This window comes from Rhinoderma darwinii, chromosome 12 (genome assembly GCF_050947455.1).
Source record: "Rhinoderma darwinii isolate aRhiDar2 chromosome 12, aRhiDar2.hap1, whole genome shotgun sequence".
NCBI lineage: Eukaryota > Metazoa > Chordata > Amphibia > Anura > Rhinodermatidae > Rhinoderma > Rhinoderma darwinii.
The window spans coordinates 73,639,305-73,653,546 of record NC_134698.1 but is presented as its reverse complement, the minus strand read 5'-3'; the positions used below and the strand labels follow the sequence as shown (position 1 = coordinate 73,653,546).

The window sequence follows — 14,242 nt, the reverse complement described above, 5'->3', positions numbered from 1 at the left end:
TTTGCAAACGTACTGAATTTTTTCTATTCTATTGCATTAAAACAACAACGAAAAAGTGGTTGCAAAATTGCACGTCTCCTCTGAAGAAAATCGATCACCAAAATCTGTCACCATCTTTTATCTACTCTAATGAATGTAAGTCAGCAGGTGCCACATGGTAATAAGCACGTGCCAAAAAAATAAAACAGGTGCCCTATTAGAAGAAATGCCTCAAATGTTATAACAAAAGAAATGCGCCACCTGAAAATAGGGAGCAACGGCCGACTTAGCCATGAGGTTGTTAAAATGTTCTTGGAACTGGGTGGCAAGGATGTCCTGGGATAAGGTTTCATAAGGGTCAAAGGCCTGCTCCTAAGGGAAAAGAAAGGCCGAAGGTTACGGATTGGATCAAATGGTGTAATATCAAACTGATCGATGAGAAAGTCAGATCAATAATATAACAAGTTAACAAAAAGGGCTGGTATAAAACAGAACGCACTGGTGCCACCCAAAATCCTCTGAGGTATATCCGGTGATCTCTCCAGATTTCAGCCGACACCATGTGCTCCCAGCTACGCAGCCAGAGCCTCATACAGAACCAAAACGCGCAGACGTCAATAGACCATCCCTAGTAATGTATCCGGGGTTGGAGCACCTTATACAAGAGGCTGATGAAGCGTCCGGCATGTCAACATTACATGGCACCCAATTAAAGAGCCGCCCATGTAATGGACGAGGGCACCTCCTATTTACAGCTTTTTTTTGTCCGATAAAGGGGGTCCCTAATGGGGGAACCCCGCTCTATGAAAGCACAATGTCATAATATGGACACCACAAAGTATCCAGTCCTTACCTCAGCTAAATCTTCAAAGCAGCTTCCAACCAGCGGATGTGGACTACTTTCATCCGTCATCTCCACCGTGTCCTCAATCAGACCCAAGAGCTTGACCGTTAATTCGTGTATGTCCAGGATGTTACTGAAGATAATCTCTATGTCCTGTGAGGAGACGCATTACAGATATCAGCTCCACAACATACTAAGAATGCCGATTATATAACCACACTATATACTCGACAATTCTGCAGGCTTCAGAGCTGTAATCTCCCAGCATTCCTTGCTGGCTCAATGTCTGCACAGAGCTTGCTATGGTTATTTGCATTCTGGAAAATCTGCTTAAGGCTACATTCACACGAGCGTGACAGATTTGCACGCGTCAAAAACGCGCGTAACTCTGTCCGTTGCGTTTTTGTATCAGTGTGCTCTGCGTGTGGCATGCATTTTTCACGCACTTGCAAGCATTATTTTATTTTTTTCAATGCAATTGATGCGTGAAACACTGACAGCACACGGATGTGCGTTCGCTAGCGGGCTGTGGTTTTCACGCACCCATTGACTTCAAGGGGAGGCTAGGTGCGTAAAAATGGACCAATATTGGACATGCAGTGAGTTTCACGCAACGGACACACGCTGCGTGAAAAACAACGCATGTGTGAACAGCCCCATTGAAATCAATGGGTCTGTGTGCTTTGAGTTATTTCAACGCACACCACACGGACGAGAATTACGCACGTCTGAATAAGCCCGTAGGGGGGTGTGTCAACGAATCACGTTGATGGTTTCATGACAACCAGCAGAATTGTGAGTGCAGCTCTAGAGTATAATACAGGATGTAACTCAGGATCAGTACAGGATAAGTAATGTAATGTATGTACACAGTGACTCCACCAGCAGAATAGTGAGTGCAGCTCTGGAGTATAATACTGGCTGTAACTCAGGATCAGTACAGGATAAGTAATGTGATGTATGTACACAGTGACTCCACCAGCAGAATAGTGAGTGCAGCTCTGGAGTATAATACAGGATGTAACTCAGGATCAGTACAGGATAAGTAATGTAATGTATGTATACAGTGACTCCACCAGCAGAATAGTGAGTGCAGCTCTGGAGTATAATACAGGATGTAACTCAGGATCAGTACAGGATAAGTAATGTAATGTATGTACACAGTGACTCCACCAGCAGAATAGTGAGTGCAGCTCTGGAGTATAATACAGGATGTAACTGAGATCAGTACAGGATAAGTAATGTAATGAATGTACACAGTGACTCTACAAGCAGAATAGTGAGTGCAGCTCTGGAGTATAATACAGGATGTAACTCAGGATCAGTACAGGATAAGTAATGTAATGTATGTACACATTGACTCCACCAGCAGAATAGTGAGTGCAGCTCTAGAGTATAATACAGGATGTAATTCAGGACCAGTACAGGATAAGTAATGTAATGTATATACACAGTGACTCCACCAGCAGAATAGTGAGTGCAGCTCTGGAGTATAATACAGGATGTAATTCAGGACCAGTACAAGAGTTGTGTAATGACAAAGTAGTAAATTATAATTTATATGTAAAATAGCGTTCATAATAGAACCTATGCTTATAAAATACAGCTCAAAAATCTGCTGTAGAGAAATACATAAGGTTGCCAGTACAAGGCCTTAAGCAATTACTAAGGGATGGACCCCAATAGTTGGTGGGCGCAAGAGATTCAGAATATATGGAGTGCCTGCCGGCAAACAGAGCCCTTGTTTCCCAACTACCAAAATTAAAACAACAAGTTTTATTTGGTATAGACGACCATAAACAGACTACATGAAGGTTAGGCTGGATTCACACGAGCACATTAACGTCCGTAATGGACGGACGTATTTCGGGCGGAAGTCCCGGACCGAACACACTGCAGGGGGCCGGGCTCCTAGCATCATAGTTATGTACGACGCTAGGAGTCCCTGCCTCTCCGTGGAACTACTGTCCCGTACTGAAAACATGATTACAGTATGGGACAGTTGTCCTGCAGAGAGGCAGGGACGCCTAGCGTCGTACATAACTATGATACTAGGAGCCCGGCTCCCTGCCGTGTGTTCGGTCCGGGACTTCCGCCCGAAATACGTCCGTCCATTACGTACGTAACATGCTCGTGTGAACCCAGCCTTAAAATTCCTGGTCCATTGCTGATTGAGATAAAAAAAAAAACCCAGACGTAGCGTCTTCAGGGGTATCGGGGCTAGTCAGCAATGGACCAGGAATTTTCTGTTTATGGTCGTCTATACCAAATAAAACTTGTTATTTTAATTTTGGTAGTTGGGAAACAAGGGCTCTGTTTGCCGGCAGGCACTCCATATATTCAGTACAAGGCCTTATCTCAACCTTGGAAACTCTGATGTCGTTCAGTGACATTGAAATCCACTTTAAACAGTTTAAGCAAACACTTCACAGCTTGCCCGACAGCTTCTTAGAAATAACTTGAAGGTATGAAGAGCTGTAAGTGACTAGACTAGAAAAATAAACACTGGAGACAGACTGGTGAGAATTACCCAGCGCGCTCACTGTTATGGTGACTATCCTATACAAGGAGCAGCCATTTTGTGTGGGCCTCATGTATTGAAACAAGTACAGAGAAGATGGGAGGGGTTACTCATAGCAACCAATCAGGTCACCGCTTTCTTTTTCCAACTGACCTTAGGAAAATGAGAGCTGTAATCTGGTTGAAATGGGCAACACCTCACAGCCATCTTTCATTAACCCCTTAACGACATGTACTGGTACGCGGCAGCCGTTAAGGGGGAAGTATAGAGCGGGCTCACGGACTGAGCTCGCTCCGTACTCAGTGGGTGGCGGCTGTGTTACACAGCAGACACCTCACTGCAACGGGTGGAATCAAAGATCACCGATTCCGCCCGTTTAATACCTTAAATGGCGCGTTCAATCGCGACCGCGGCATTTAAATAGTTAAAATCAAGGAGGCACCCCCTCAAACAAGCGCCAATAAAATATGGGCCCCTTTGACTGGAATAATGCCTCATTATATCTGACTACTATATTATTCTGTATTCCTTATGATTTCTGGGCCCATTATAATGTGCTGCGTCCTGTATCTCAGGCTGTAATCACTGTAGTCTCAACGATCCTGTGATTTGGGATATTAAGTTTTCCCCATTTTTTTCTTTGTTACTTATTGATTTTCGTTTCCTTTAATTACTTCTGTAGTGAAAATTGTAAAATAAACTTTATAAAAAAAAAAAAAAAAAAAGAAGAATAAATCTAGTGCAATTTTTTTTTTCTGGGCCTATTTGGAGGATTTATCCAAACGTCAGACAACCTCACATTCTACGTCACAGAAAAGAATTAGTTACACACCCAAAACAATTAACTTTTACAAAATAGCCGACTGCATTTCCGACCATACTGACGGCAACAACTCTGTAACCAAAACATGAACACCATTGAAACAACTCAATACACAATAAGCGTTAGTTACATAATAATATCTCAGCTGTCCAGAGAAGAGACACACGAGCACATATACACACACACACATATATATATATATATATATACACACACACACACACACACACACATACATATATACACACACATATATATATATATATATATATACACATACACACACACACACACACACACATATATATATACACACACACATATATACACACACATATATATATATATATATATATATATATATACACACACACACACACACACACACACACACATATATATATATATACACACACACACACACACACACACACACACACCCAGAGCGCTGATCAGGGAATGTCCGTCTGCCACTTATTTCCACTATTCGTAAAAAAAAAGTAGGTGTAATCCCAAACTAGGTGAAAATGTTTAAAGGGGGTTGTACAGGATTAGAAAAACATGACTGTTTTCTTCCTAAAATAGCACCACACCTGTCCATAGATTGTGTGTGGTATTGTAGTTAAGCCCAATTTACTTCAATGGAGCGGAGCTGCAATATCATACACAATCCACGGACAGGTGGGGCGCAGTTTTAGGAAGAACTTCTCCTTTAATCATCCGGTAATGCAATTCCACATCTTCTAATATATACAGACTGCAGGGTTTGCAGATGGGGTTGGGAATGGCGGGAGAGCGATGGATAGCTCAAGCAAGTCCTCTCCTGTGTGCAGAACTATGTTCTAGAAATAGGCAATTCCAGTCACTGACGAAGGGTCGTCCGGCAGCTATTCCTCCCTACTCCTCCATACACACGCAGGCTCGGCTCGGTTGAGTGTGCACGTGTTTTCATATGGGAGGAAGCTGCTGCCCTAGTTCTCACACAGCAAATCTGCGAATGAACAAAAGGATCGGGAATGTAGAATTTCAACATGTCCGACCCTTCCCTGACATCTGCGGAGTGTTGGGACGCCGCCATATACATTAGATAGTCGGCAGGTCCCACCGAGATCGGGGGTTTCGGCCGACATAGATCTAATGTGTTTGGCCAGCTTTAGTCACTGCTTGGATATTTCTATCACTGAAAATTAGGAGACACTTTGAAGTCACGTCACCAACTCCTGGCCTGATCAACCACCAAAATCTTGGGGCACCCGTCAGACAGTGTGGTGTCCGAGGTAACCATTCCTACAGTGTTCCTGCTGAAGTAGCTTCAGGTGTCGTATGGTTCCTTCGCGGACTTGACTGCCCTTTCTGATGCGGCATCTCCAGCCGCCGATTGCAAGTCACAGAGATGCGGCTCGGAGTTAGAGTGTCACTTTAAACACTAGTAATCTCCATGTGCTCAATATCCATAGTGTGAGAAATGCAGAACTTACATTGGGTGTAAACAGCTTGTTGTTTGCCAGGAATACTTCACGGAACACTTTAATAATCAGGTTCAGCTCACGCAGATATTGCCTTTGTCCAGCGATTTCGGTCCTGACCAGCTCGTAATAGTTGAGCTCCCCTGTTGATGAAGGTTCCTCGTCGCAGAGAGCCACTAACCCGATGTCATCATCTTGATCGAACATGTCCATCAATACCTGGTGGGAGGAAGGGAGGTGTAGTAACCAAGAGACAGATTTACACATATATACTTAAAGGGGTTTTCCTGCAATGGACATTTGGCACTTATCCACAGGTCAGATGAGAAATCGCTGGGGGCCCCAATGCTGGGACTCCCACCGATCACTAGAGTGGCTGTAATAAGCCCCCCGTTCCTCCTCACTGCGAGGAGAAGAGAGTGGCGGACATGCCGCTCCATTCAAAGTCTATAGGACTAACAGAAACAGCAGAGTACAGCACTTGGCTGTTTCTGTCAGCCCCATAGACTTTCAATGGAGCGGATAACCACATGCTTGACCCCCACTCCATTCAAGCTCCTCCTCACTGTGATCGTGCAGAGTAGGAATGGGGGCACCCTTCTAGTGATCGTGGGGGTCCCAGCAGTGGGGCCCCCAGTGATCAGACATTTGAGGTTTTCTGGCAATCTGAAGCATTCAGCCTTTGAATGTAAACAAGAAAGGCCCCATTCACTGCCAGCAAGAAAAGATAAAAAAATACAAATTCTGACTTGTGTTTCCATTATTGCTTTGTCCAAGTGAACCACAAGCTTTATTTACAAAGTGAGGCGCGCACACCCAGGAACCTCACCCAGACTATTGTGACTGCGATGTATGAAAAACCGGAATACAAGGATGAGCGCGTGGACTGCATTCATTTCCCTAAAGATGCCGGAGACACTTTATAAGTGACGTGTATTAGCAAGAAGGAGGAATAAATAAAGCAATTCCATTCATTTCTTGCTGCCGCTAGACAGAGCAAAGTCCAGAGGGATTTTTAATGTATGTGACAATTTGTGACGGACAAGTACCACAACTATGGTGAGGAGTAGGGGGCGCCAAGACAAAACCTGTATTCAGGGCTCCACCAACTATCACACGCCACTTATCCTTCTGCTGTCCTATCATGTAGTAGATAAGCAACTGGGCTCGACTGCAACCTCTGCCCCTATAGTTACTCTCCAGGTGGGTCGAGAAAGGGGCCCATGATCTTTTTTTTGCCTGAAGACCCGGTCAACTAAAGGCCCTTTTACACAGGCCAATTATCGGGCAAACGAGCAATCACAGAACGCTCGTTCCAGATCCATGCCCTGTGTAGAGATCACCAGACGAACGTCAAACGCTGGTTCATCGGCTGATTGTATCGTTCATGCTGCCAGAAATATTATCGTTGTCGGCAGCACATCTGCTTGTGTGAACAGAGAGACGCGCTGCCGACATGATAGAAATGTATAGGGACGAGTGATTGTAGTAATGAGCGGTCTCACTGATCGGCGCTCGTTTACACAGCGTGTCGTGTAAGAGGACCCTAAAGGCCTTATTACACCGGCCGTTTTTGGAAGGTGCAGCGAGCGCCGATCAACTAAACAGCTCGTTGATTGGCGCTCGTTTGCTCCTGTCACAAGGAGCTATGGATGGGGACGAGCACTCGTTACTCTGATCGCTCCTCCCCATACATTATTATCATGGCGGCAGCGCGTCTCCCTGTTTACACACCAAGATGTGCTGCCGACAACAATAATATTTTACTTTGTTAAAACGATACGACCAGCAGATGATTCAGCGTTTGCTCGTTTATCTGCTGATCGTTCCCCTGTTTACACAGAACAATTATCGCCAACGAGCTTTCTATGAACAACTGTCTGCCCGATAATCGCCCCGTGTAAAACCCAATTTGGTCTCAGTCCCTACAAGATATGGAAAGCAAAGACTATTGATGTTCATCGTCCTCTAATAATGAACAGGTGGCTATGTTCGGTCAGTGTCTGGATAACTGGATCTCACCTTATCAGCGCACATAGACACTTTGATGTCCTGCTGAGAGATCTCATAGTGTCTGATGTTAAAAACATAGTTTCCCGCTAGCTTTAAGATGTCAGCGGAGATGTATTCCAGGACCGCCACAATGTACAGAGATACGTGGTAATCCACCTTGTAGCCGAGCACTTCCTGCAAAGAAAAAAAGAATCAATCATCAGGTCGAGTGCAGATCAGGTTTATCAAAATATCTAGAAAATGTCAGAAATTTAAATATTTAAAGGGGGTTATTATGTGGGGACCGAAAATTATTATCAGTGTAGTCTCTGCAGCATGTCATACACTCGCTAATATACATTCCGTTTCTTCGTCGCGCTGATTATGGGATTCTCAGATTTTTATAGCGCTGCCGAGGGAACGGAAATCTAGTTGCACAGTCTTTATTCATGTCGACGCGACTCTTCAGGTGACCGGCCCCGCTGTGCTCTATGTACAAGCAGGAGCAGTATACAGCGAGTACATAGAGTACAGCGGGGCCGGTGACATGACCAAGAGTGGTGTCGTCGTGAAAAGAAGGCTGTGCAACTAGACTTCCGGTCCCCCGGCAGCGCTATAAAAATCTATGACAATTTCAGTATCGGTGACCGGAATGTAAACTAGCGAGTGTGCTCACATACTGCTAATATTTTTCGGTCCCCACATAACCCCTTTAAGAAAAAAGTTGTATTAACTTTACTTTCTCATTGACTTTGCCCAAAAAAATACAGAAGCAATGCCTGTCCTATCAAGCAATTCAAAATTGTATTCGACCCTTTGTGATTTTGTATCACTTTCTGTGAAAACTGAGTGACAACCGTTATGTCGCCACTCCGCTATCTCAAGTCTTCTAAATATTTCAGCGATACATCCCCAGTCCTAAGTTGCATTACTAAGAAAACTAGCAATTCTCAAGTCTGGAAAAGCTGGGTGATGACCCCCGGGAGCCATATTTGTTGTCACCCAGCTTTCCTATACTCCAGTAGGACTAGAAATAAGCGAACATCAGAAAGACAGTGGCCAGAAAAGGTCTATAAAAATGGTTACCTTCAGTGAGGGGTGTATTTTATCAACAGGAAGCAGCAGGGGATTCCTTCGCTTACGCTTTTCAATGGCTGACTGAGCGTCGGCGATGGCCCACTTGTCGATCGGATGAGGAAAGGTTTTCTGTACTCGCTCCTGGATTAGAATTTTAAGAAATAAAAAGGAAATGATTTAAAAAGACATATTCCAATGACCTCCTGGTTTTCGGTATGTTGCATCCATCTTTCTTCCATCATACGGAAAATTCTTATCATTGCCTCTTTTATCCGCTGCCAGTGGAATGGCCATACAGGGACAATGCGGTCCTGAACCAACGAGCCTGCATATACATCTATAGTGGGAGACTTGTCCTCTTGCATTGCCCCACATGTACTTTTCTTGTGTGGTAGTAAACACCATTCCTGCTAATACATTTTACAACGAGGACAATAACGTGATGAGGGCGAGGTCACACATTGAAGTTTTGTTGCAGTGTTTTTGGGAAAAATGCAGGTACAATTGCAATGAAACCGCTACATGTGGACTCACCCTAATGCCGCTTATCCCCATTTATGACAACTATTTTCTATGGGTCCCTGCAGTGAAACTCCCTGCTAAAGACTAGTCATCCTGGAACCCAGCGAAAGATAAAACGTTTAACCAACCACGCAACAAGGGGTAGCCCAGGATTTGAAAAACACGGCTATTCCAAAAATAGCACTACACCCGTCTACAGGTTGTGTGTGGTATTACAGCACAGCCCTATTCATTTTAATAGAGCCGAGCTGCAATACTATATACAACCTGTCGACAGGTGTGGCGCTGTTTTTAAATGAAAGCAGCCGTGTTTTCTAATCCGGGACAATCCCTTTAAGGGGGTGTCATGGTTTAAATGGACATGACGTCCTCAAAATAAAAGTTACCATATTGTGTGGAGCATTTTAACCTTACTAACCTCCACATCCTGGACAGTCCGGGGCTGAGCGATACATAATTTACTAAGAAGCTGGAGGATGAGCTCCTCTATGTAATACAACGAGTCTTCTTTGGCGGAGAGGGTGGGGTGCACTTGTTGCTGAACCTGGTGGGGAAAAACAATATATTTTATTATATTATATAAACTTATTTCACAGTGTAGTTTGGCATACGTGCCCGATCACAGCTATAGGCGATGACCAGTATCGCCGCCAGCGCTTCCAAAGGGTTTGTCATCCAGCTTTATTGGTGTCCTGAGCGGCAAATCTGCCTGACCGTACAGCGATACAGCGCTCTCTCCTGCATAGCCATAAAACGAGGCAGGTTTACCATCCGAGGGGCCGCCATACGTGTCCTCACAAAGCTTTCCCAATTTATAAATTTAGACCTAGTGGCTATTCAATAGCCCAAGGTACAATTGCACGTGTGACCACAGGAAATTGCGCTGCACATCGCCGACGCCGGAGGCTTCGATAATACTAAAAAAAAAAAGGAAAAATATTCATGAAGGGAGGACTAGATTAACAGGCAGAACCAGTATGTGGGTGCATGGCTGCCAGAACAGGCGTGTCCGCTGCAAAATAACGTCACGTCTTACCCACTCAACCGAGACAAAAATCCTCTACATTCTTATACTGCAACGCCGTTACCCGATGAATCAGGCCGGAGTCTCCAAATCGCTGCACGGAGGGACAAGAAAGCGGTGGGACTCGGGGGACAACCATTGTGGCCCATCTTTCCTTCTATAGATCTTTAGGCTGCGGTTCGGATAGTCCTGCGTGTGCCGGAGTCCTCCATCCCACTCCTACTCCACCCTCCAATTCATCCTCAATCTCTCACTACGAGACAATGCTATTCTGGGAGGATATACATTGCCCTTCGAGTCCTTAATAAACCACAGACTTCACTAAAAATAAACTCTTCTATATAAAGCGCCCGTGAAGATGAGGGGATATAATGTGTCCTTGCGGCAATCTCTTTTTTTGGCTCCGTTAACATCTGCGCTGCGCCTTCCGTCTATAATGCTGTGCCGGATCCAACGCATGACCGTTCTAAATGGTGTCTGACGGACCCCAGTGACTTATAATGGAGTCCGTCGGGGGGGTCGGCCAAGGTTTCTTTCACTCTGACGGCGAGAATACCTGCATTTTTTTTTTTGCATCAAATGCGGCGAAAACATTATAGAAAACTCTAACGGGAGGGTCGAGGTGTTCATAGCCTTAGATTGAGTCTCAACTAGAGAGAAGTCGTCCATTATTAGTCATCGTGGCTCTACCGCTACTCAACCCGGCACATCCATGTATTGCACAGACGGCCTGTTGAATGGGCGCTGCGTAATACTTCAGGGGGCATGATAACCTGCGGGCCACTTCCCCTGGTAATAACAGATGATCATATGGGGTCCCAGCAGATGAACCCTTGCAATCAGCTCAGCATTAGGGCGAGTTCACACACAGCGTAATCACTGCAGTTTTTCCACAACGGCTTTCATTGCAGAAAATCCGCAGCTTAGTACAGGCAGCAAAGCGGATGAGATTTGAACAAACCTCATCCACACCCTGCGTTAAAAACAGCCGAGAAACGGTTCATAAATTGATCTGCGGTGTGGTGTTTTTTGTTTTTTTTTTAATGGGCGGAATGTCAATTTACGCTGCGGAAAAGTTGCTCTTTTGTTGAGGATTTTCCCCATTGGAGGTACAGGTAAAAAATGCAACAAAAAGCTGCAATATCGCCCCCCAAAAAAAACAACGCAAAATCAGAATCTAAAAAACACCTTTTGTTTAAAAAAAAAAAAAAAAAAAAAAAAAAGGTCAATACTAACCCCCCGCCTCCTGGCATTGTCATAGGGACGGGTCCCTCTGTTCTCCGTCCAGGCCAGCCTCCTGGGATGACGCCGCAGCCCATGTGACCGCTGCAACCTGTGACGTTTCATCCCAGGAGGCTGGCCGGAGAATAGCGGGACGCGTCGCTATTACACCGCCCAGGAGGGTAAGTATTAACTTTTTTCCAGCACTGTTTCCGCCCAAAAATCTGCACCATATTTTTGGTGCGGTTTTTCGGGCAGAATTCCCTGCGGGTTCCAGCCCTGTGTGAACTGACCCTTAGGAACCCCTGTAATAAATCTGTTGCATGAACTTAAAAAAACAAACAGCTTTACGCTGCAAGAATAAAAATCTCACCATTAAAAAAAGAAGAACCCCCCCACCCCACTCCACTCCACTCCCCATCTAGTCAGTGTAACGTATACATACTCCAGACCGGGAGCGCTCTCTTCCCATTTACCAGCCCATCGGCTGTCCTGGCGAGCGTCACTCTTGTTCCAATTCCACGAGACGAGAATAGTCTGTAACCCGAGCTCCGTTTAATGACTACAGCTCATTTTCTAAGCACTTTGGGGGTATTAATGGATTCTTGTTTGCCTCAGAGAGAATGACAGCTCGCTCTGATCCGTGTATTACTGCAGATGCAGCTCAGCAAACATTTGCAGGATTAATACACTGGCCGTGCTGGAGTCTATCGGCACACAAGGCCATTATAGGGATCAGTCACTTATAGACTGTGCATAGAGCATCCTGGCACCGCAGAAAGACAAAAGGCGCGGCGTGCGTATCCACGACAGATTCTCGATTAACCCCTTCGCACACAAAATAAAACCAATATAAAAAAAAATAAAAAAAATTATAATATTATAATGAAATATTTTCTGAATTTCAACACTTGCCACATTGTGAAAATGTCACTTACGTCTTTACACTCACGGACGCCTTCATGCAATTTTGCATCAAAGCGTAAAATTATACAAAAATTCACGTTTGTGGCCAACGCTTGGATCAAAACAGAAGCGACGTGCAGAGTTCATACAGGTCACTTACGTCTACATGCACTAGAACTGAACAGACCAAAAATCTCTGCTCTCACTTGCAGCTCCCCCCTCCCACCCCCTCTCTGTGACACAGAACCAAGAAGTAAAACTCATCCTGCTCCCCGACTTGAAATGAGTGTTGCGCCCCGAATATTGCACCTAGATCTTTCATCCCGGTACGATTTGAAAGAGAAGATCTTTTATAAATCGCAAAGCTCCAAGTCTTATGTTCAAATTGCGGCAAGTGTTTAAAGTCATAACGGATTATATACGCCCTTGGCAGTGAAAGCGTTAATTCCCCATATAACACTAACCAAGAGGGGGTGCAAACTAACCACACAAAATCAGAAGTCCAAAAAAAAAAAAGTAAGTTGCAGTAAGAGTAATGTGTCCGGTGGGTTATATGGCGCCCACTAAATTATCATTATTAGGGCAGCTAATAGGTTTTCCCACAAAACACGTGTATTCCCTATCCATAAGGTAGGGGATACATGTGTGATCACGGAGGGTCCGACTGCTGGGACCAGCGATGAGGCAAACAGGGTACCCAATGTCCCCCGAGTGCCCCATGCTGGTGTGCACGCTCGGCCAGCGCTCCGTTCATTTTTATGGGACCGCTGTCTCTGGCAGCTCCATAGAAATGAATGGAGCCCTGGCAAAGCATGCACTTCGGGGGACTATCATTCCCCCGTTATCCTCATTGCTGGGGGTCCCAGCAGTCAAACCCCCAGAAATCACTGAGACCCCCACCATCGCTGATATGAAGGGTCAGAAGCACTCATCCGAGCGCTCTGATAGTCGGCTGTGATTGGCGCTCCTCCTCGTCGTGTAGCCCCAGCTGCTAGTTTACAATCGGTCTAAAACCGTCATCAATTCTTTAGGGGATCCAACGCAATAAAAACTCCAATACCCCGGCACAAATGGAAACCTATGACTGGTGGATTACTGGAGAACTAGGTGATCTTCAACATCCAATCAAACGACAGGAAGATTCATGCGACATCATAAAACAGGCGATTCAGGAAGAAGTGAAAGCGCTCTTGTGATAACTCATCTCCCAGGGATAATTTATGAATAGTACAAGTAATCTTTACACTCCGGGGACATAACCGTGAAGAGAGCAGAGACAGACGCTTGTTCTCCCGTGAAGCTTTTCCCAGTCAGAAGTTCTTGGAAATTTAGGACATAGCGTGGAAAGAACGTCTGAAGACATCAACGCGAAAACAAAGTTGGAACGGCAAGAAAGGCTATTAAGGTTCAATAAAGGGATTAGAGGCCGCTATGAAACGACACAATGTCACAAAAACCGAGGGTACATCAAACACACAGAGGTCGCACCAAGGCGGCACATCTTGACTGTACGGTTCTGTAGGACTTACCCAAGAGCACTCTGTGTGCCGCCATACGGTGCTTCCATGGCGCATCACACTACTCTAGAAGTAATGCTGATAATGCAGAATAACCCCTACCCGCATACAGTTACGACACAGCCGGGAAGGGGGGAGTACGGGGCAGATGTTGACGGTTGAGCCCGCTCCATACTCATGGGGTGTTGGCTGTATGTTACAGCCAACACCTCATTGCAACGGCCGGGTTCTGAGATAATTGGGGCATCTAAGTCAATAGAAAAAGGGGACAAATGTGGAGTGCCAATGGTGGTCACTAAGCCTGGAGGCCCACTAAAGGACCCTAGGTCTGCCATCTTTGTGCTCCTAAT

The 14,242-nt window shown here is 45.2% G+C and overlaps 1 protein-coding gene across 1 annotated transcript in view; it reads right to left on the bottom strand.

The window, feature by feature from the left end:
- The window catches only part of SOS2 (SOS Ras/Rho guanine nucleotide exchange factor 2), a 45,744-nt gene that overhangs the window by 20,858 nt on the left and 10,644 nt on the right, over positions 1–14,242 (bottom strand). The window contains exons 2-7 of the mRNA XM_075844041.1: positions 9,643–9,768; positions 8,712–8,843; positions 7,656–7,820; positions 5,646–5,852; positions 833–976; positions 241–351 (exon numbers count right to left, since the gene is read on the bottom strand). Coding sequence (XP_075700156.1) covers positions 241–351; positions 833–976; positions 5,646–5,852; positions 7,656–7,820; positions 8,712–8,843; positions 9,643–9,768 — 885 coding nt within the window. The remainder of the gene's footprint in view (positions 1–240; positions 352–832; positions 977–5,645; positions 5,853–7,655; positions 7,821–8,711; positions 8,844–9,642; positions 9,769–14,242) is intronic.